This window comes from Rhinoraja longicauda, chromosome 33 (genome assembly GCF_053455715.1).
Source record: "Rhinoraja longicauda isolate Sanriku21f chromosome 33, sRhiLon1.1, whole genome shotgun sequence".
Taxonomy (NCBI): domain Eukaryota; kingdom Metazoa; phylum Chordata; class Chondrichthyes; order Rajiformes; family Arhynchobatidae; genus Rhinoraja; species Rhinoraja longicauda.
The window spans coordinates 16113801-16137577 of record NC_135985.1 but is presented as its reverse complement, the minus strand read 5'-3'; the positions used below and the strand labels follow the sequence as shown (position 1 = coordinate 16137577).

At 39.7% G+C, this 23777-nt stretch overlaps 1 protein-coding gene across 1 annotated transcript in view; it reads left to right on the top strand.

Moving 5' to 3' along the window:
• Nucleotides 1–23777, top strand: part of spg11 (SPG11 vesicle trafficking associated, spatacsin) — a 120381-nt gene that overhangs the window by 77370 nt on the left and 19234 nt on the right. Inside the window, exons 27-32 of the mRNA XM_078427250.1 lie at nt 1413–1520; nt 11112–11274; nt 13947–14161; nt 15740–16499; nt 19508–19656; nt 21473–21671. Coding sequence (XP_078283376.1) covers nt 1413–1520; nt 11112–11274; nt 13947–14161; nt 15740–16499; nt 19508–19656; nt 21473–21671 — 1594 coding nt within the window. The remainder of the gene's footprint in view (nt 1–1412; nt 1521–11111; nt 11275–13946; nt 14162–15739; nt 16500–19507; nt 19657–21472; nt 21672–23777) is intronic.

Sequence of the window (23777 nt, the reverse complement as noted above, 5' to 3'; positions counted from 1 at the left end):
CTCAACCAACCACCTGAATTACCATTTAATTAGCAGTTCTTTTGGGATAGCTGACTTTACTGAGCAATGTGGATCATTTGAAATTATAAAAGAAAATATTGCAGACTGCTAGAAATTGGAAATAAAGATCTATTGATAATGAATGAATGAATGAATAAGTTTATTGGTCAAGCATGTACACATACAAGGAATGTGCCTTGATGCTCCGCTTGCAAGTAACAACACGAACATACAGTAAACAATTAAGAATAAAGCATAAAACATTAAAACATTAAGAATACAACATTACGGTTTAAACATGTGAGTGAAATAAACCAGAGCAAAAAGAGACCACAGACTTTTGGTTATTGAGTAGAGCTACTACTCACGGGAAAAAAGCTGTTTTTATGTCTGGCTGTGGCTGCTTTGACAGTCTGGAGTCGCCTTCCAGAGGGAGGTGCTTCAAAGAGTTTGTGACCAGGGTGAGAGGGGTCAGAGATGATCTTGCCCGCTCGCTTCCTTATTAGATATTAATATGTAATAATAAGGAACTGCAGGTGCTGGTTTATACCAAAGATAAACACAAAATGTTGGAGCAAGTCAGCGGGTCTGGCAGTATCTCGCTCTGAGAGTCTGAAGAAGGGTCCAGACCCGAAACGTCACCTATCCGTGTTCTCTAGAGATGCTGCCTGAAAATGCATTACTCCAGCATTTTGTGTCTTTGTAGCATCCGTTGATACTTGTTTTCCGTGTTTTGATACTTGTTTTCCGTGTTAAATCTGATGGGTGAAGATAACAATGTGCTGGTATCATGGAGGGAAACAAACTTATCCTTTTGTATGACTTTATTGCCAGTGTTGGGCAATTTACAAACCTCTGGAAAGGAATGATTCCCAAATAGGGAGTATGGAATGCTAATTCAAATGGAGTTCAAATTCTAAAACTTTCAGACAAGGAACTGAAAGTTCACAGCCTTCTCTCCCATGTCAGGAAGAGGAAGATGTGACAGAAAATCTCAAAGATATTGTATTTGTGACTGTTAATAAAGGCGACACATCCGATTGCAGAAACTACACATTGCTGAAACAATATCTCTGAAACAGAAACTCTGAGTTTTGTTGTGCCAAGAGATGTTGAAGACCCCAAGACAGTATTTGCAGATGAGAGCTCTTTGACCAACTTTCCTCCCTTGGTCAATATCACCAAAATGATGGATCATTTGTTCATTTATCTTGTTGCTTGCTCTGTGAGTTTGCAGACTGTCTCCAATGTTACGCATAAACCAATTGCCCCCTAACATTTTCACTGCTGGTAGACAAAAAAATATTGCTTGGTTTGTAGCTGAACTTGTCACCCAATGCTATAAATTTCAAACATTAATAAAAGAGTGTCTTTTTCCCCTAGTTACTTTAACTTGATTTTTTTTTTTGAAGGACTGCCCCTGGGTCTGCATGCTGGAGATGTATAAACTTTGCACAGAACACAAAAATTACCAAGAAGCAACATTGAAAATTCAGGAATTCCAAAAATGTCTTCAGTCTGTGAGTCTACAATCTATCATCATTCTGTGTCAGTTAACCTGCCTGGTCTTACAACAGAACAGAACATAGGCTCCAATAAGTCAGAGATGGACACTTTGTATTTTCCCATGTGTGGGACTTGAGTGCAGTGCCCTTCTACCCCTAAGTCCTACACACAAGAAAACACAAAATGTGCATCTCTGACATATCGAGAAATTTGGGAGTAAAACCACAAACCATTAAACATCTGTCCAATTTTTTTTTTGTACTATCTCATGGTCTTTTCTCATAAACTTGTAAAGAGCAATTCATAGCTTTCAATGAATTAGAATCTGGTCCTCCCACAGCTTTAAAATTGCTTAGCAGTGCAAATGACTTCCGTTTACATGCATACACATGCAAAACTACTTGTGTGAGGATTATATTTTATCCGTGTGCACGCCATTAAACCTTCCTGTTTATCAATATTTCGACCAGGTCAAAGGCAACAAAAAAAAACTCTTGCCCAGATGTAAGATTAGTGGATGCAATTATTGCAATTTGGCTAAATAAGATGTAATCAGTAAAATCTCCTAAACATGTCTTAATCATGGAAAATCTCCAAGAAATAGAATTAAGGGCACTGATGCTTATTCAAATCAACGGAGCGATTAACATATCACAAATCAATAGATGTTCCATCTCGATAATTTTTTGTTAGGTAAGATCCTGGGGGGGGGGATTGTACAACTGAAGAATAAAAGCAGGGGAGTTGAACTAATTGAAGAGCTCTTTCAAAGAGGAAGTACAAAATGTGCCAAATAGTATCCTGTAGGATGTTGCATTAAAAAGTGAATGTTCGTTGAAAGTTGCTGCCGGTCTTTCCCACGAGAAATGATACAGCAGCATTGGGTTGTATTCTTCGTGCATTTCTTGATTTCGCCATATGCTGCTCTAGTTCTGATGTGCCCTGGCCCAAATAACTCAAAGGTCAATATTTTAAAATTCCCCTTTCAGCAAGGTACCATGTCCTGTAGGAATGGGGGGGCTGTTTGATTTTAGTGGGTGGAAACAATGCAAAATCAGGCAAGGTTATCTTTGTACTCCTTCAGTGGAAGCAGGGCAGAGCCTCACCAGATGTAACTACTAGGTATCACAAAATGCTGGAGTAACTCAGCCGGTCAGGCCCTTCAGTCCACCGAGTCCGCACTGACCAACAATCACCCGTACACTATTCTACCCTACACACTAGGAACAATTTACATTAATTGAAGCCAATTAATCCACAAACCTGCATGCTTTTGGAATGTGGGATGAAACTGGAGCACCCGGAGTGATGTCCGAATCAGTCTGAAGAAGGGTCTCGACCCGAAACGTCACCCATTCCTTGTCTCCTGAGATGCTGCCTGACCCGCTGAGTTACTCCAGCATTTTGTGATACCTTCGATTTATTCCAGCATCTGCAGTTATTTTCCTACACAGATGTAACTACTATATCATTAAGGTCTGTTGCAAGTGTTTTGGTTAAGTAAGTAGAGCATATTAAAATATGGGGTATTTCTACAAGTAAAGATATTTTGGGATGAGATATTTTATTATAACCTATTTACGGTGATTTTGTCCCGCTTAATTTATCATCTTCATATTCACCATTCTATAATTTTATTTTATTTTAAAATATATATTTATGTACTTTACTCTTTTCTGCCCAAATACCACCATCTTCATAATACTCCTGTGCAAAGAAAGACTAACAGCATTTACTTGAAACTTAAGGTGGCACTTAAGGAAACTTAAGCTAAAAGCCGCAAAAAGTCATTTACAGGAAACCTGGTGTCAGAATTCATTGGACTTTGTGTCCTTATTGTGGAGACCTATGACCCATTTTTTAATTGATTATATTTGACTCAAACGAGTATATCATAGTGCTATAACTGAATGGTCTTTTGGGAGCCCATACTCAATGGCAAGATGTATATTTACTTTGCTATTTGATCATTTGATGTCAATGAGAATGTTTAGCATACACCCATAGGTGTTTAGGCGCAGTAGCTCATCAGTAGAGTTCCTGCTTTACAGCGCTGGAGACCCGGGTTCAATCCTGATTATAGATGCTGTCTGTATACAGTTTGTACGTCTCTCTGTGACTACATGGGTTTTCTCTGGGTGCCCCAGTTTCATCCCACATTCCAAAAGCATGCAGGTTTGTGGGTTAATTGGCTTCTGTAAATTGTCCCTAGTGTGTAGGGTAGAATAGTGTATGGGTGATTGTTGGTCAGTGCGGATGCAGTGGACTGAAGGGCCTGTTTCCACCTGGTAACTCTAAACTAAAGTAAACTAAACTAAAGTAAACCTGTAATCCTATCTTTAAAGGAGCAATTCGCACCTGTGATCGAATAGGTTGTGAAATCTCTAAAGATTAAATACCTTTAAAAAAAAAAATCATTCATGGAATGTTGCCAGTGTTATCAAGGCCAACATTTGGTGTTGTTCACTAATTGTCCTTGAGACATTGATGACTGAATAGATTGCTGGGCCATTTCAGCGGGTAGTTACGAATGACCTATATTGGTGTGACATTGAGGTGAAGAACACTCCACAGGTTGAGGGCACAACGATTTCCTTTCCCAAAGAACATTAGTGAACCAGGTGGGTATTGGCAACAATGCAGTAGTTGCATGGTCACCTTTAACCAATACCAGTTTTTATTTAATTAACTGTACTTGGTTTCCTTGTCTGCTTTGGGGTGATTATTAGTCTCCCAATCAAATCATTATGATTATTTATTGTTTTCCGCTTCTGAAAACGTAATGCTCAAAGGTTAGTTTTACTCATGCAGCCTCATTAAATGAAGGCACAAATAACCGCAGATGCTGGAAGGAGAAGGGTCTCGACCCGAAATATCGAATGTCCATTTTTCTCAACAGATGCTGCCTGATCTGCTGAGTTCCACCTGCAGACTTTTAGTTCCAAGCTCATTAAATGGGGATCTTTGTAACTTCAATGTTTTGAAGTCAACATTTTAAAACTGTAATGATGTTTGACAGTCAGATTAAGTTAGAGGCAAAAATCAATTTTCCTGGGGATCGTAATTGCTGAAATAATGGAATCTGTCTAGCAATTTAGAGCTTTTCCAATAACTTGCAATGTAATAAACTCAGCGTTAGTATAATTGTCTTCAAATGATGTTAAGTCTCTCTCTGCCCATTTTTACTCATTGGAACCTGTCACTTGGAAGGAAAGTTAGAGTAATTTACAGGGATTCAGGATGTTTTCAGATAGTTTCCCTTTGTGACAGTCATAGTCTTACAACACAGAAACAAGTTCTTCGGCCCAACTCATCCATGCCAACCAAGATGGCCCATCTAAGATAGTCCCATTTACCCATGTTTTGCTGTCTCCCACACTTATGCCCTATTTCCTATCCATGCACCTGCCTAAATATCTGTTAAATGTTGTTATTATACCTGTCTCAACTACTTCTGGCAACTGTTTCTATATGCCCACTATACTCTGTGTGAAAAAGTTGCAATAAGGTTCCTAGTAAATCTTCCCCCTCTCACTTAAAACCTATGCCCTCTAATTCTTGATTCCCTTTACCCAAGAAACAGGTTTCCTACATTCACCCTATATATTCCCCTCATGATTTTATATGTCTCTATAAGATCACTCCTCAGCATCCTGCGCTCCAAGGAATAAAGTTCTAGCCTCCTCAACCTCTCCCTACAACTCAATGTTTCAAGGTCAGTTTATTGTCACATGTACCAATTAAGGTACAGTGAAATTCGAATTACCCCCATAAGTCCTGACAACATCCTCGTAAATCTTTCCTGCAACCATTTCAGCTTAATGGCATCCTTCCTCGAGCAGGCTGGTCAAAACTGAACACAATACTGCAAGTGTGGCATCACCAATGCGTTGTACAACTGTAACATAACATCCCAACTGCTATACGCACTCCCCTTTCAGATGAAGGCCAATGTACCAAAAGCCACCTTCACCATCCCATCTCCTTGCAACGTCACTTTCAGGGAGCGATGTACTTCCACTCCTGGATTCCTCTGCTCATTGTGGCTGATTTTGTTGTAGCTTTACAACTGATATCAGGCAAAGTACATCTCTTAAAATACAACTCTGTAAAAAAAAAATTAAAATCAACAAAATGCAGATGTTGAAAATCTGAAATAAACAAAAAATGTTGGAAATACTCAACAGGTCAGGCAGCAACCGTGGAAATAGAAACAGTTAATATTTTGGTTGAAGACCCTTTATTAGAATGGGAAAGCAAGAAAATATGTTTGTTTAATTTATGGAAAGAGTCGGGGAGGGAAGGGCAATACAAATGAAATATCTCCTTAAGGTGTGAGACCAGGTTAGCTCAGATGATTTCAATGTTTATGGACCTGGCTAGTGAATAGATTATTGAGGGCTGTTACTGTGATGGAAGCAGTGAAGGGGATTCATTAAAGCTGTGGAAGACAGGTCAGAAATCTGAAAACTGCAGAAGAATGCTGGAAATGCCCAGTAGCTCAGGCAGGGCCGGTGGAGAGAGAGAAATCAAGTTAAGATTAAAAATGGGTAATCTTGCAGCAAAGAAGACTAGTTTTAAATGTAGCACTGAGTCCCAAAGGTTCCACCATGCCGAGATAGAAGGTGAAGTGCTGACTCTCAGACTTGCATTGGGCTTTGTAGTAACAGTGTAGCATATGAAAGATAGGTCAGGGTAGAGAATTAAAGTGACAGGCAACTGAAAGTTCAGGGTCACTCTTATGGGCTAAATACAGTGACTTTGCATAGTGGTTATCTAATCTGCGTTTGGGTACGTCAGTGGAGATGAGACCACACAGTGAGCACGAGTTTGAAGAAAGGCAAATTCTTCTGCTTCACTTGAAACTTCACAGATTGGGTCACCGAATGGTGGGTCAAGACAAGGTAAAGAAACAGATGTTGCATCTCCTCTGATTGCATTGGGGCGAGCTATGAGGTGGAATGGTAGGTTTAGACGAGCAGACCAGGCAGTTTTGAAGGGGATAGTCCCTTCAGATTGCTGAATGGGAAAAGAAGCGGGAAATGTGGCTTGGTGGTGAATCTCATTGAAGGTGGCAGAAATTGTGAAGGATGAACTGTTGAACATGGAGCCTGGTGAGGTGGAAGATGAGGTTGAGAAGAATCCGATCTTTGGTCATGCTAGGAAGAGATGCATTGAGAGAAAAGGTGCAGGAAATAGATGGGGTGCATTGCCCATGGACCTGTCAGGATGCTGAGAGAAGCCATTGTCACTAATGGGTATCTGGTTCTCAGAAATAAATTTAATGGGGAGAGATTGCAGGAGGAATTGGCATCAAGCTATATTTAACAATTAAACTTTATATGTTTAAATATCAATACAGCATCATTGAATTTGGCAGCATTAACTGAAGAATAACAACTGTATGGAAAAACACTCTTTCTCCATCCCCATCCCCTTTCTCAAATCAATTTACATGACAAGGAAGCAATTGTTCACTCTGAGCACTTCATAAATTGTTCTAAATATGTTTTCCATGTCTTAAAGACTCCTAAGAGATTCATGGGATATCAACTTTCCTGTTGTGCACTCTGTGGCCCATTCTGGGTCTGATCTGGTATTTCAAAGAGTGTAGGATAACCATTTAAGTTAGGAAATGTATTAAACTCAGCCTTTTCAACAAGAGACCACGTTTGTAAATTTGATCCAGCAGAAATTCTATTAATGCACGTACATTCGAAGCATTTGTAATTTTCTTAGTTCACAATATTCATCATGGGTCCTTCATAGGTTCATAAGGCATAGGAGCAGAGTTAGGCCATTCAGCCCATCGTGTCCACTCCACCAATCAATCATGGCTGATCTGTCGTTCCCTATCAACCCCATTCTCCTGCCGTCTCCCCATATCCCGTGACACCCTTGAGCACACGGACATTAGTTCTTTGTATGAGTGAGTATTGCCTAACAATACAAAGGATTGCAGGGTGAAAGTTAATGTTGGAGTTTTGTTTGAATGGTGGGGAGCTGGAACATCATCCCTGTCAGATCTGCAGTACTTTAAAAAGGTGCAAAGGTTCTTCGATGTCCATATGCCATCCTCAGAATTTCCCAATGAACATGGCCCCAATATAAACATAATTTAACTGTACAGTATACAATTCAATGCAGCCAAGTAGTTGAGGTATATTTTTAAGTGCTGCATCCACACTACTATTTATTTTTAACTGTATTGCACACGATTTGTGAGGGATTTTTGAAAGATTGCTATATAATGGCACTTAGCCTTTCAAGGAAAGGATACTTGCGTAGTTAAATTTGGATTGTTTTATTTAGCATATGAAAACGTTTTCATCAGGGAGGAAAGCTCTGCCAAATTTCATGTGTAGTAAATCATTCACACTGTGCCAAGTAGTTGGTGAGTAGGCTATCAGTGATGCAGTGAGATCCACATTGCATTTAATTGCTCACAGTGCTACAACATGCCTGTTTCTGCTCATGCATTAGAATATTTGACAAAGGAATCGGATGCTGGGTTCTGGAAAAAGGTGAAGTTCCCTTTAAGGGGAACGGCTTTTCTTTTAAACTGAAGGGACCCAAAATGCTGGAGTAACTCAGCAGGCCAGGCAGCATCTCTGCAGAAAAGGAATAGGTCCCATTTTGGGTTGAGATCCTTCTTCAGACTTCTTTTAAACTGGTGGATTCACTCAAAAGTTAAGGAGCAATGTTAAAACATGACCAGATGCAGGGCCTGGCTGATTTCCAGATCCTCCTCATAATAACCCCAGCTTCATGCCATCTGTGATGATATAGTTTTCATTCCTGGCTCCTTTCCAGAATAAACAGAGAACAGCAGAAAATGGTCAGAGAAGCTGGTTTTAATTTTGTATCCAGTGAAACTCATTGCCAGATCAGTTTCCATATCAACACTGCATTCTCGTTTCAGCACTTCAGGCTCCTCAGTTGGCATGTTGGCATTTGAGATGCACAAGTGACATGTCTGCCTCTGAATTCTGCAAATTCCTGGCACTGTTCTTGAACTCTCCAGAGGCTGCCTCACGAGTGAGGTCTTGGAGACTAGATAAAGACCATCACTCTTATTGGCGTAACCATATCCATTGACTTCAGCCGCAAAACTATTATCAGCAGACTGGCGATTGCCGTCAATCAGGGAATTGTACACAGTAAAATCAACACCAACTACGAGAGAAAAGGAGAGGTTGATGAGTACGAGTTGCTCAACATTTCACTATCATTTCACTTTGCAGCACCCTTTGCTTCAGCAATACAGATCCAGCCTCTCCTTAGATCTCAAGCTCTCCAATCCTGGCAATATCCTTGTGAATCTCTTCTGCATCCCCTTTAGCATAATCATTATCTTTGCCATGGTGTGGCATCCAGAGCTCCACACATCCACCCCCCGCACACACCCCCCCCTCACACACACCACCCCACACACACACCACCCCACACGCACACCACCCCCCACCCATCATTTTGTACAGCTGTAACATGATGTCCCAACTCTTGTTCTCAGCCCACCTTCTCCTTCCTGCGTACCCTAAAATCTCTTTGTTCAACAAGGGCTCTTTCGTTCCTGAATGTCCTGCACTAGTTTAACTCCCCAAAGCATTTGACAGAGTTAAAACCATCGACCATTCTCTTACTATTTTTCCTGTTGACCTTTACACTCTTGAAACCTGAAGCAACCTTCTTCACAGTCCACTATATCTACAATTCTGGTGTCATTTGCAAATTAAATAATATAATATATTCCTTTATTCGTCCCACACTGGGGAAATTTACATGCCCTCTACTTTCTCATACAAATCATTAATGCAGATGACAAACAATTCTTTTTTATTGAAATGTCCTGGGGAGGAAAGAAAGAAGAGACAAACAAAATGTTTACATCAAATTCAACATGTATTCTCTGTTTCCACCATTCAACAGGCAGCAAATTCCAGATAATTGTTCACAGCACAATATAAGCTTTCCACATGTTGTCTCTGGTTCTCTTTGCACACACCTTCCTGACTTGACAAATATATTGCCATTCCTTCTTGATCACTGTGTCTAAATCCTGAAACTGACCACAGCAGTTCAAAATAATGGCTCATTAAAATCTGTTCAAAGTTGAAATTGTTAGTTTCCCTTTATTTGAGTGTAATTCCCTCTTGATTTTGACTGAAACTATCTAATCTCCTGTGCTTTAAGGAGAACAATCCCAATTTTTCTGTCGATGTTAATCCTTCATCCCTGGAATTATTCCAATTACTTTTCTCTGCATCCTCTCCAAGGTCTTGACATCTTCATGATGTGGTTCTTGGATTAGATTGGATAGATTCCAAAGGGGAATAAAGTGCAGAGAGATGGGGAAAGAACATTGTGGGGGACTATTTGGTTTGTCCGGCAAATGGCTTCTTGTGTGCTTAATGGGTCCATGATATCCACTTGGCCTTGCCATGACCCGGATCTCCACAGATGTTGTGCAACCATCTTGAACTTCCGCTTCAGATAGTGGACTGCAGAATCCAACAATGGATGGCACTGATTTGATAACTTACCATACTTTAATAGTATATCCTATTCAGTGAATTGCCATTTTACAGCATAGTCAGTGGGTTATCACCTCTTTGAAGGGAAGTACAGAAGATGAGGCAGATATTGTGAAGGTTGCAGTGTTAATTTTGGTGCAGTGTTGATTTTGCGCTTGGTATATTTTAACACAGTTGTTTATCACCAAATTGGGAAATGACCTTGCCAATATCCTTTGAAGAAAAGTCCATAAATATTTTACAGCTAAATGGAAGTATAGATTGTTGCTTAGAGATAACTGATGTTAAAATTTTAAAGTACAATTCAGGCAGAATTATATTGGATGTCATTTTTAGTCACAATGTGTAATCTTTTATCATACTTCCAACAACACAGAAGAAAACCATTTGAAGCATCAGATCCATGCCAGTTCCCAGGGCAATCATTAATGCCATTGATCAAATCCATGCCAGTTCCCAGGGCAATCATTAATGCCATTGCTCTTTTCTTCATCTCCCTCCATTCTGTAACTTGTATGTTTTTCATATGCCCATCTTTCCCTATTGACTCTTTGTGTAAATAGCGTACACCAAGGTATAATTTACAACAGCCAATTTACCTACCAATGTACCTTTGGGATGTGGGAGGAAACCGTAGAACTCAGAAGAAAGCCACACAGTTATGGAGGAGACATGCAAACTCCACACAGACAGCACCCAAGGTCAGGATGGAACCCAGATCCCTGGAACAGTGAGGCAGCAGCTTTATTACCTGCTGCGACATCAGACTCTCAGGACTAAACTAGATAATGTGCTGAATAACAAGGCTACATTGATTACATTGTCCATATATACATCCCATATGTTAGCCTGAAATTTGGTCTGTTGACATGAAGGAACATTAAGCCGTTGTGCTACAGCAGACCTTGTGGGCATCCTGCTGAAAATTGTGATAGTGCACGATAATCCAAGACCACCAGAAGCGTATAGTTTAGCAAAAGTCATAACAAAATCTGAATGATTCTGAGTGTCTTAAAATATTCCAGATGTACAAAACTTGATTCTTACCAGTCTTTATTTTCCTTACCACAGCTGAAGGCTGCAGATTTAGCAGACACGAAAATTCCAGTGGAGTGGATGGAGTCGCAGGCTAGTCTGCTGCTGAAGCTGATGTTGCAACAATGTCCAACACAGTATGAACTTGGAAAACTTTTGCAGTTACTGGCTGATGTGGACTACACCTTTGTATCGAGTGGTAAAGATGTTTGCAAATCGAGATCTTTATTAACATAGAGCTTTTTCCCAACCTTGGGATGCCTTCAAGCACATCATATGTACTCAAAGGCCAAGCCACGAGGGATGGGGAATTCTCAATGTTGGGAATCCTTTGAATGGAGTTTCAACTCGCATCACATCGTGGTGGCTGACCACGTATACTAAGTGAATAGGCACATTTCTAGACCGCAGCAGAGTAGCCTCTCAGCATTTGCTTGAAGAACTTTATACTTCAAACAGATTGCTTGTCATTCTCAGCACAAAGGGTTGTAGGCCCAATCTAATTCTCTCTCTTCATCAGCTAATTCCCTCTACCTAAGATTGTCTATTGGATTCCCTTTAAGGCAAACATGTCTTCTGATAAAGGGAATAAAAGGGGGCTTTGCTTCAGATTTGGCTTCATAAGCCCCAACACAATTACATTGGGAGTTCTTTATTATTATTCTACAATTACTTTGTAAAATAGGCTATAATGCTATTTGCTTTCCTAATTTCTTGCTAAACACAGAGTTTTGCATTCTGCGTAGTATATCATGAAAAGCAAACCACTTATTGCTGAGGCTAAGTGCCTGAGGCATTTAGGAACAATATGACCCATAACATTCGATGCTTTTTATATTTCTCTCGACAATTGTTAGCTTCCTGACCCATGTCCTACATTACAAGCAGCTCACATGCAAGTTGCGTGTCAAAAGGAAGAGCATTTTCTCCATGAAATCTCCTGTACTGCCTTGGGTTCCTTACAAAACAAAATGACAATCAGGTGCTTCCTCTTGTGTCGGGTAAGAACAGAGCAAGCTGCAAACCATCTGCGAACTCTAGTTGTGCACCCACACCGAACGGAATCGTTTTTACTTAAGGTTGGGGGCAAGTCATGACCATAGACAATGAAGAATTTGGTTGTCAATAAATAGGAAGCTGTCTATAATCCTAATACTATGAAGGCTCCATTATTCCTTTTATCTGAGGGATATTTGGTTGATTCACATTTCAAATAATTTGTGAAATACATCACAATATATCTGTTCCATGAAAAGGTGTCCTCATATATCCCTCATTTTTTAAAACTCAGTCTCAGTGTTAGAGCTACTAAACTGCCGTTAGATGTGTTTCAGGCTCCTTCAGGTGTGGTAGTGACTTCTATCAGATTTTTTTTTAAATGACAGGTTAGAATGAGCCAGGATCATTTTCAGTGGGAATCCGGGATCAGCATTTGATTTGCAATTGCCTGACGCTTTTCAACAATCTCTGTCATGACCCTTATACCTTGTCGTTAAGCAAATGTCTAGGACGGCTTCACTGTGCTTGTGAATAAAATCTGGTATCAAATGGAAAAATGCAAGGTAATGAAATCACCACATAGCTCCCAGATCAGTTTACATCTGAAGGAGCAGGATGGCATATGGCTTGCATTATTTGTAAAAGCTTTGATTCCTGAACAAGGAAATTAATTTCATACAGGATAAACCAGAATCTAATCATATGGAAGCAATTTTCTATTCGTCATGAATCATGCAGGAAGGTGATAGCTTACTGTAACCTCTCTATTCAGCAAATAGGGTATCATTTAAAATGAGTTCAAAGATGTTTATTCTACCTTTTATAGAAGAACGAAAAGCTTGCAAACCAAGTTTCTGCTGAAAGGCAACCCATGACGATTAGATTCATCTTTTCTTTGGTTTGCTGGCAGAAGAAAAGTCCCCATTTGGAACTTTTCGGGAATGTGAAATACTTTTTGAATAAATTACTGGAAACAATAAATTCTGTGAAACTCCACAGAACATTTTCCTTGTATTCTGTTAATGAATGGAACAGCCAGTGTTTGCAGCTCGATAATATTCTACATAAGTACTCATGACTGTTCAAATCTGACATTGATTTTTGGACACCCTCGACTAATTTGACTATTTTAGCAATAGAAGTTGTCACCGTCAGATGGCATTTTTCCCTTTTCTGTTAACTTTTTTTCCACTTTTACCTCCATTGAAGAAAGTGAAACAACAATTATTGTGAGCCCACCTTGCGGAAACAAGCAACTGGAGTCTGACGAAGGGTCCCAGCCCAGAACGTCACCTGTCCATGTTCTCCAGAGATGCTGCCTAACCCATTGAGTTACTCCAGCACTTTGTGTCCTCTTGGCACCTTGAGGCTTTGTTATGGTCACATTGTCAATCCCAGCATCTCCACCAGTTGCCCAGTATTAACTTTGTGCAAAACTTCAGCAATGCATTTTGTTATTAGACAAATGCAGTTAATTGTATTTTTTAATACAGCATTTGTCTCAGGCAGATGTAACAATAACATTAAGCTAAATTATTTTGATATTAATTTGTTTAGTATAAAATGATATTTTTCATTTTAAAAAAAGCCCCTTTTAGCAATTTGTTGGAAGTCATCAGGTCCACAGTTTGGGATAACGTTGTCAACCAACAGGATATTGATAAACATTGAAGACTTTTTACCAGTCGTGTAGATTGTACCAACCCTCAAAAAATAAATAGTTACCTCAAAGTTTATTCCATATTATTTTCTTACTCTCCTCAGGATAATGGAACTTTGTTACTTGAGAGTAAATATTCAAATTGAATTTTGAAATGTTGACATCTAGTTGATGTTACAATGCTTAATTGAAGGTTTGTCTCTCATAATTAGGTCCGGATTTCCACAAACTGAGCCGACTTGCTCATCTCCTGCAGGAAACGTCAATCTCCATCGATCATTCGCTCTTCTCTGACTGCAGTGTGGAAACCCTACAGTATGTGTGTGGGAATATTCTGAACCAATTGCAGAAGAAAGGACTCTTTGTTCTGGCAAGGCAGGTGGCAGACCTTGCTGAGCTGGCGGTGGACAGCTTGCTTGTTAATGAGGTGATGTTTTTGTTCATTTACAAATGTTTGATCATAGGACAAAACTATAAATTAGGTCTAATATGCCTTAGTTTTGGTCATATTAATTGTTTTCTCAGTAGAGGGTATTGATGGAACAAGAGCTGCTCATAGATTTAATTCTGATTGGAAAGTTCCTTTGATTAGAACCAAAAATAAATTCTTGTATTTCAGGACAATACAAAGTGCTTTACAGTACAGCTTGAAATGTAGCCACTGTTATAAAATGGGGCAGATGGTTGACAATCGATGCACAGCAAGCCGCAACAAATACCATTTGGATACTGACCATAATTTGATAATACTGTGAGAGGGATATATATTGGCCTGGATGTTGAGGAGACTTGCCCTACTCCTCAAGATAATGCCATTTTCTGACTACATGAGAGGGCATTGTTGTAATGTACCAACTGGTTAACAGCATTCCTGATTCTACTGTAGGTTTCACCAATTTGATTGAGTTTTGAGGAGGTAACCAAGAAGATTGATGAAGGTAGATGTTATCTGTATGGACTGTAGTAAGACTTTTGACAAGGTCCCACATGATAGGCTAGTCCAGAAGGTTAGGGTACAAGGCATGAAAGGCATTGGTTGGGTGATAGCAGGCACAGTGTCGTGATGCATGCATGCTTTTCCAAGTGAAATATGTAACATGGTGTATCACAGGGATGGTGTTGTGCTTCTCATCCAAGTCATTTTTACATATTATAACCAACTTTTGTTGGTTATAATATGTACAAATGACTTGGATGAGAATGTAGAGCTTACGATAGGTTTTCAGATGACATACCAAATGGTGGACATAGGTAACAAAGAAGGCTATGTGTAGATACAGGGGGACATAATCAGCTGGAAAGTTGGGCAGTTGAACGGTCAAAAACTTTCCTACAACCATCAGGTTGAACCAACCTGTACAACCTCAATCTGACCTCAACAGTGGAACAATATGAACCACCTCTATCATGAACTTGTTTTTCAATTGTGCTTTAGACTATTATCTTGTTTTTGTTTTTTGCTTTTCACTGTCTTGTGGAACTAACGTGTAATTTATGTATAATTTATGTGTATATATTATGTCTTGTCTGAGTCAATGCAACCTGTTATACTAAGGCCCGCAAAACTTTCATTGTACCTGTGCCTCACCATAAAACAAGCTTAACTTGACCTGTGACAACATGATTGGAGCTTTGATAGACACAAAAAGCTGGATTAACTCAATGGGTCAGACAGCATCTCTGGAGAAAAGGATTAGGTGCCATTTCGGGTCGAGACCCTTCTTCAGTCTGGCTTTGCTGTCTTCTGAGATAGTTCAATTGTACCAAAACACTACACGTTGGTCAGGAAGCAGCTTCTAGAAGGCAATCTGGGTGGGCAGTCATCAGACTCATCCACATTCTGTGAATGAACATCAAGAAAATGATTGGTGATGGTCAGCATGATCTTGATGGGCTGAAGGGCCTTTTTCCTTGCTGCTTCGCTAAATTAAACTAAACTAAACGAAAATAGTAATTTCCATATATTGTGTTTCGATTCATTATTTAATTCCTTCTTCTTTTGCAGGTATCTCAGGAATTACAAGATTTGAAACGACGTGGTCAGTGGCAAAGGAAGGAGACGAGAATCAATTTTTGGAAAAAGTGCCACGATTGTTTCAAAAATAATTTGATCTCCAATGTAGTTGCCTCTGAATTCTTCCTGTCCCAGGCCAATAATAAGCCATCCACTAAGTCGCAATCGCCATTACCTTTGAAAGAACAGCTTCTGGACATTCAGGAAAAATGCATGTTGCTGACGATAGCCGGCCATTGGTTGTCAAGCAGCACACCACCACTCCTGGAGCAGCTGGAGGAGGTGGAGAAGAGGATTTGGTTGTGCCACGTCAGTCAGCAGACTTTGCTGATGTTCACAGCTTCAAGGTGTGCTTGGCAGGTTTCGGTCTGCGGCGAAATTACCTTTGAAGATGCCACCAAAGAGTTCCTATTCTCAAACCTGCCGGCTCTGAACTCATCAAAGTACCTCAGGCTGGAAGGATTTCCAAACAAGGACTTGGCTTCCAAATGTAGGCTTGGAGCAGCAGAGAAAGAGGCCCTTAATGTTTTGATTTGTCATTTATTAGATGGAGGATACATCCATGAAGCCAGTAGAGTCTGTAGATACTTTGAGTTTTATAACCAGGACTTATCACTGGTTCTCCACTGTCGAGCTTTAGCTTCAGGAGAAGCACAGACAACTGATTTCCACCCTTCAATCAAGATTCTTTTGACCACAGGTGTTGCTTTGAATGGAGAGATGAGACACCATCGAAAAAGGACACCAAGCTGTAAGTTGGTTTATTTGTCATTGTTACCACTCCTTCAGGAGGCCATTTGGCCCACAGTGTTTGTGCCAGGATCTTTGAAAGGGCAAACACAAGAGACTGCAAAGCAGAACAATTTACTGGAAGAACTCGGCAGGTTTAGTAGCAAATGTGGACGGACAGGAATGGTGGACATTTTGATTCTAGACCCCCTGATGCAGGGTCTTGACACAAAAAGACACTACCCTTTTGCCTCCATAGATGCTGCTTAACTTGTTGAGATTCTCCAGCAGTTTGTTTTTCACTCCTTGAAAGAAGCGTCTGAACTTAGTACCAGATCCAAGCTTTTAGTCCTAACCTGGTGTGTTTCAATTGTTATTTCACAAAATTATCAGTGTGTTCTAGGACCAAACTGCTCAATAGCAAAGCAACTGGAGGAGAGTGCTTGCAGACAGTCCAGTAGCAAAACAGATTAATGGCGTTCAAAAATGGCCAACAATGTGCTGGACTTCACTTGGCATTTGGGGTGTGTGAGATAAATGTTGTGGAGGTAAAAGATGTGGAAATGGAAGAGAAGATGGTTCCATTCCTGTTGGTATCAATTTATGCCCCATCAATAATGTCTTAACATATATAGCTTCTCCCACATCCTGGAATCTTCAACGAGAGTTCAAGACTTTGACAATTCATTCTGTTTATTTTCTTCAGTATATATTGATATAACAATGAGTTTGAAACGGTGTGCTTATTTGTCATGTTAAGAGGCCTGTTAAAATATAAAGTTTATAGAGATAGTAAAGGGAGCATTGACTCAGGGTAGAGCATTAATCATGCCAATGTTAATTGTTAATTCTAAATGCAATCCTTACTCTCATTGGTGGCAGGACAATTACTGTTCATCATTGTGAGAATTAACTGTCTAACAGGTAATGTTCCTGCCATTGAGCATGGAATAATTATCACCAGGTAAATGATTGCACAGATAGTCAATAACTGTGTGGAAGTGTTTGGATGACTTGAAATATGCTGATTTTAAAGAACTCTGCAGAAGTTTGGGAGTACTGGTTCATTTCATAGTGAAGCAGCACACAGGAAGTGAATGTTTGTGCGAATTAAGTAAAGTTGGTTGGGGTAATTGGACTTGAATGTAATTAACCACCATAGGGCGGCAGAGTTGCTGCCTTGCAGCGCCAGGTACCCGGGTTTGATTTTGACTACGGGTGCTGTCTGTACGAAGTTTGTAAGCTCTCCCCATGACCTGCTCGGGTTTTCTCCGAGATCTTCAGTTTCCTCCCACACTGCAAAGACGTACAGGTTTGTAGGTTAATTGGCTTGGTGTAAATGTAAATTTGTCTCTAGTGTGTATAGGGTAGTGATAATGTGTGGGGATCGCCGGTCGGCGTGGACTCAGTGGGCCGAAGGGCCTATTTTTGCGCTGTATCTCTAAACTAAACCATTTTAAACCATGCATTCTGTTCACCTCTGATGGTGACAAGGCCGGAGATAAGGTTATTAAGATGGCATTTGCGTTACTTTCCACAGATGGCTGAGCCATAAAATAAACCGAGGAGGCCATGCTAGAACTGCATAGAAATAGGCCCCCACTATATCACGCACACAATCGAGGGTTAAGACACTGCAGGAAGGATGCAAGTGCTTGAAAAAGCTGATGTGCACTGATGATATCTTAATTGACAAACTTTCATTGCACAGAGAGATTGCCTTTCCTGTGGTTGTTTACTTTGGAATATATCATGGGCGCAATCAATGGCCTTCATTAACCAGGGATGGGATAATCATTTATCTTTGGCATTCAGCCACCTTCCTATCACAGAATTCTCCATCATCAAAATATTTAACGTTACCAGCTAAATATACGCCAGTTACAAAAGCAGGTTGGGTGTGTTGCAGAAAATGCATCCTGACATCCCAAAACCTTCCTACAATCCTGAAGGTTTAGGATGAATGAAGGTGTACGATGAATTATTCTGTACTTGCCTGGATGATTTCAGTGCCAACAACGCAACAGAGGCTTGAGTTTTTTCCAGGACAAAGCAACATGCTTAAATGATTCACAAAATGCACCAGAATTACTTACCAAGACTACTCCAAAAGCACCTCTTAAGCTCTGACCACAGCTACAAATGGTGTGGACAGTAGGCTCAGGAGAACCTCTCCACTTACACGGTTCCTCTTCAACACACCTTATATCAAGAAAAAATGGCTTCATTCATTGTCACCAATTCCAAATCCTGGAACTCCCTGCATGGGGTACTGAGGGAACCCTGACAGAAGAAGTGCAGCCATTCATGGAGGTGGCTGATCGTCACTTTCTCATCGCCAGTTAGTGGTGGGGGGTAAATACCAGTGATACCCCCACCTTATAAATAAATAAAGCACACATAAAGTATTTAAGCAAACATTTGATGTGCTGTAATTTACAAGACTATGAACTGAAAACTGGGATTTGATTTGATAACTCTTGGTAAATTGTTGTGGCTGAACAGTCTCTTCTACATAAATTTAATGGACTTTAAGGCATCAGAAATGAAAGTGCAAAGAAAACCGTTGAGTAGCTTATGTTGCAAATTTGATCGGTTTATGACATAACCTGCAAGAAAGAGTTTTCCTAATTCAGTACTTTCCTGCGTTTGGAAATATCAGACAGTTGCCATAAAAATAGAGAGAGGTGGTGAGAAGCATCCTTTCATAGTTTAGATTAAGATATATTCTTTGCCATGACAATTGCTGCTTTCCATCCAATAATTGCTCAGGAGAGTATAATTAATCTATTGGAGAAAATGATAATTGCATATTGATTTGTACATTTTCTTTATTTAATCTGATTATTAACTTTGTATATTTTGTTGCTAAATGGTTCCATCAAGTGACACTGGGTTCTAGATTTGGGCTCTACTGGATTTTACACCTTAAAATCACGTTTTTGTTGCACAATCAATAAGCAATCATGTTTTTGTTGCACAATCAATAAGCAATCATGTTTTTGTTTCCTTCTTTGATTCTGTTGACAGTGAGTAATGCAGCCTCATCATTAGTTCAAAGCCCAGAAGACAACGTTGTTAAAGACCAGGTTGTTAAGGATCTGCAAATTCTCATTAACGAGAGCCACTATGGGAAGAGTTATTGCCATCAGATTCTTAGTTTATACGAGCTCTCAAAGGTACTGCCTTAAATTTTTCTTATAAAAATTCGTGTCGCAATCTGGTAACGAATATTACCACTGTTTTTAAATTATATGTGCTGGAGCTAAAAGTAAGTCACTGCTAATGTGCTAAGAAAGAAATGTCTCACTCAATTAGTCCAAATAAGATGCCCAGAAATGGGAGAAGTGATAAAAGGTAGGATTATGTTCTCTAATAATGGTATCATTCCAATCCCTGTTGTTATCCACCTTGTGCACTTGATCATTGCCGAAGTGCTGATGTGTGAGTAGGAATCAGTCACATTGCTACAAATCACCTGTGCACCTGTGCAATGATCAATTACTATCTCACTTCAAATGCGTTGTTGCATTCAGCTTGGCGTACTGTCTTGGGGATACATTATTTGACCCCATTTTGTTAGTATTTACAGTTATCTTAAAACAAACTTTCTTCATTTGCAGCATTTGTGCTAAAATGGATGTTTACAAGAAATGGATGTGGCACTGTCAATGTTAAGTTAGACAAAAGAGTCAAGTTTTTTTTGTAATCTAGTGCAATCCTAATCTGCCTTCTATTTTGTGAAGCCCTGTTCACTTTAGTGTTAATATTCTGGCAATAAACACTGCAGTTCATACTGGGCTTCACTGTATTATAGGTCAGGGGTTCAATGCATAATAGCACCACCATTAATGCTTTTGTCTCCTGACTCCAATTACTGAGGCATTATTTGGGAACATTGAGAATTATATACCCGAAAAAAATGCTGGAGAATAGACCAAAAGGTAAACAGAAGAGGATAAATCTGGAAGACAGTTAGTGATCATCTCCCCAGCAGGAAAGATTATGATTATGAATGATTCTTTGTGAGTGTGGAAGGGAACAAGGTTCCAGAGAATACATGCAAGGCTTGCTAAACTCCAGAGAAGATAACTAGAATCATTGATTCAAACAGCAAAGAAGATTCCTGTTCAAAACATTATTATTCATAATCTGAAGCTCTCCCTCTTTGTCCAATTGCCCAACTTTCTTACTGACTTAGTAACAGAAAACGCAGAAATACCAAAAAATGCAGAAACATCCAACAACCTAGCTAGCATCTGTGCAAAGTAGAACAGCTACCATTTCAGGTCCTTCATCAGAACTGGTAAAGGGAAAAAATAACTTGCCTTTCAGAGAAGACGAGGGAGGGATTGGCAAACTAAGAAACACAGTCTAATTCTGACAGCTGCATTTGCTCATTTGGTCTCAGCCAATCTTAGAATTAATCCCCTTTGTTCTGTGCATCTCGACCCCTCCTTGACTATTAATTTCCCCATTCTGATCAAGAGTCCAGACCTGAGATATTAATTTTTTTTCATTCCGCAGATTCTGACTGACCTGAATTTTTTCAGCATATTCTGTTTTATTTCATATTTTCATCATCTAGTTTTTTTCTTTTTTTCTAACTTGTTCCTTTGGCATTTCACCAGGTCTCCTCCCTTAATGTTCTCATTTCTTCGCGCTGTTCCTGTTTACTGTTCTATTTACTTTCCACTGTTCACAATTCCCTTTTCCAATTCTCTACTGTACAACACTGTCAAGCAGCAGTATTTTACATTTCACACAACAGTGAAAAGTGGTCATTCCTTGCGTGCCTTGTTGGAATAACTCACCAAGGTATTTTGTAATATCAAACCACCAATTAATAAGTTTTTTTGCGGCATCCTGATCCATTATTTCACTTGGCTTTTTGAATAAATTATTTCACATCATTAATGAACTGGTGAAATTAAAAAATCACTGAAAGTTTAAAAAAATCCATAGTCACATATTTTTTATTTTCTTACTCTAAAGGAGCTTGGGTTTTCTTTCAATGATATCTCAACTCAAGATTCTGACACGGTTCTGAGGGAGGTGTTATCGTCACAACAGCCGGACCGTTATAAAAAGGCCCAGGCATTTATCACCACGCAAGGACTGAAAGCAGAGGCAGTGGCAGCTCTCGTGGCAGATGTAGTGGTTCAGGCCCTGCTGTCTTCATCACAATCCAAAGGTAAACACTCTGCCTTGCTATTTACTGGGTGCCTTGTATAGACCTGAGTGCAATTTGTGTATGGAATCCAAAACTTGGTTTCTCTCAGCAATGGCTTCAATTCCAGAGTACAATTAATTCATTGGTAACTTCCAGAGAAAACGTTAGACTGATTGACGAATAAAGGTCCTCATGTCTGCAAGGCGTGTTTTTTATCTGATTCATGACTTAAAAATAGGTTAATTTAAGTGTTTACATTGGTGAGGGAACGGCAGACGTAACGTCAAACTATTTCATACTTACAAAGCACTGCTATAATAATATTGGATCTAAAAGGAAAAATTGCAAATGCCAGAAATATGAAATCGAAGTACACTTGGAGGAATGAGCTTCTGAAGGAGGGGTCCGCTAAATGTTTCTTGTGAAGTCCGCCAATTCAGTATCAGCTCTTTTGGAACATGTCACCTTATATTTGACTATTGCATTTACTCTATAATTGGATTAAGCAGCTAGCCTAGGGAGCAAGGGATGTGGTGGTTATCCTGACTTTGAATGGTATCTTGGGTGATCCAAGTTGGATAATGATGGAGGAGCAGGATTGAATCTAGCCTGATTGTGTTCCAGGCATCTCGTCTGCAATGGTCAGTTGGCTTCTGAGGTTTAGAGTTGGTCTGTGCCTGGATAATCAATTAAAAGTCTGACATTCCTTGAACTTTATCTTAGCAAACGTCACAGCATTCCAAAAAGAAAGTGGGAAAATGGTGCAAACTTAATTAAATCAAGGTGCACATTGCCAGATTTTCATGGGTCGATGAACTTCTCCAGAAATAGGTTGCTGATATAACTCTTGCCATCTAAACATAGCACAAAAAGTAAGGAAATTTGTGTTTGGTAGATTATTTCTTTGTTGTAACAATGCTTCTTGGCAATAAATCTTATACCGTTGGAAAGCCTGTTTATTTCCCTTTTAAATGGTGCCACATTTGTAAGGAACATGCATTTGTGGGATGAGCAGCAGAGCTGAGTATATGGGTTGCGCCCATGAAAAATTTGCCAAATCTTCTCTGCCAATGCCAAACAGCTTATTCTGCCATTGACTCTTGTTCGGTGTTGTTTGGTGGATTGGATGATTGAAGTGTGAAGAAACAAGACATATTGGCAATTTAACAATTTATTCATTTAATAAACAGGAGCCACAGTAGCGTGTGGAAGAACCATACACAGCCATAACAGCCTGGCACCTCCTCCTCATGCTGGTCACCAGCCTGGTCACACACTGTTGTGGGATGGCATCCCATTCTTGTCAGCACCTGGGGGTACCAGAAGCTCAAAACAAGAGTCAATAGCAACAGCAGAATAAGCTGTTTGGCATTGGCAGAGAAGATTTGGCAAATTTTTCATGGGCGCAACCCATATACTCAGCTCTGCTGCTCATCCCACAAATGCATGTTCCTTACAAATGTGGCACCATTTAAAAGGGAAATAAACAGGCTTTCCAACGGTATAAGATTTATTGCCAAGAAGCATTGTTACAACAAAGAAATAATCTACCAAACACAAATTTCCTTACTTTTTGTGCTATGTTTATATCTGATGCAGTTCCAATGGACATGTTAATATGCCTTCATAACTGGTCTGAGGACATCTAGTTTTGCAGCTATGTTCTCCATGGACACATCTGCAAAGTCACATCTGTGTCTTACCGTGAGGTCATTATTATGATACCTGTATCAGATTAAAGTTAAGTTACAAGGTCAAGCAGTAAAAATATTGACGATTTCAGTTTCACGTCTCTTGGGGTTTTTTACATGAAAATCTATCCGAACTACAGGTACCTCGAACACACTGACTCTGGTGAAAGAATCAAGCATCCTTTTGTATGAATCTGAAAAAGATTATATCCTGAAGTTGATTGTCCATTTGTGAAATTTGTTGAGTTTGTGGCATTTACCAAGATTAGGCCTGTTCATGGTTCTATGGTTAAATGGTGCCAAAGTGGAGTATTGAGCATGAGGTCCTGACAAAATAGGACAGGATGTACACGATAAATTAATTTAGTTTATTGCCACACAAACCGAGTGAAAAGCTTTTTTTTCTGGGGGGGAGAATATCCTCCATGGGAATTGT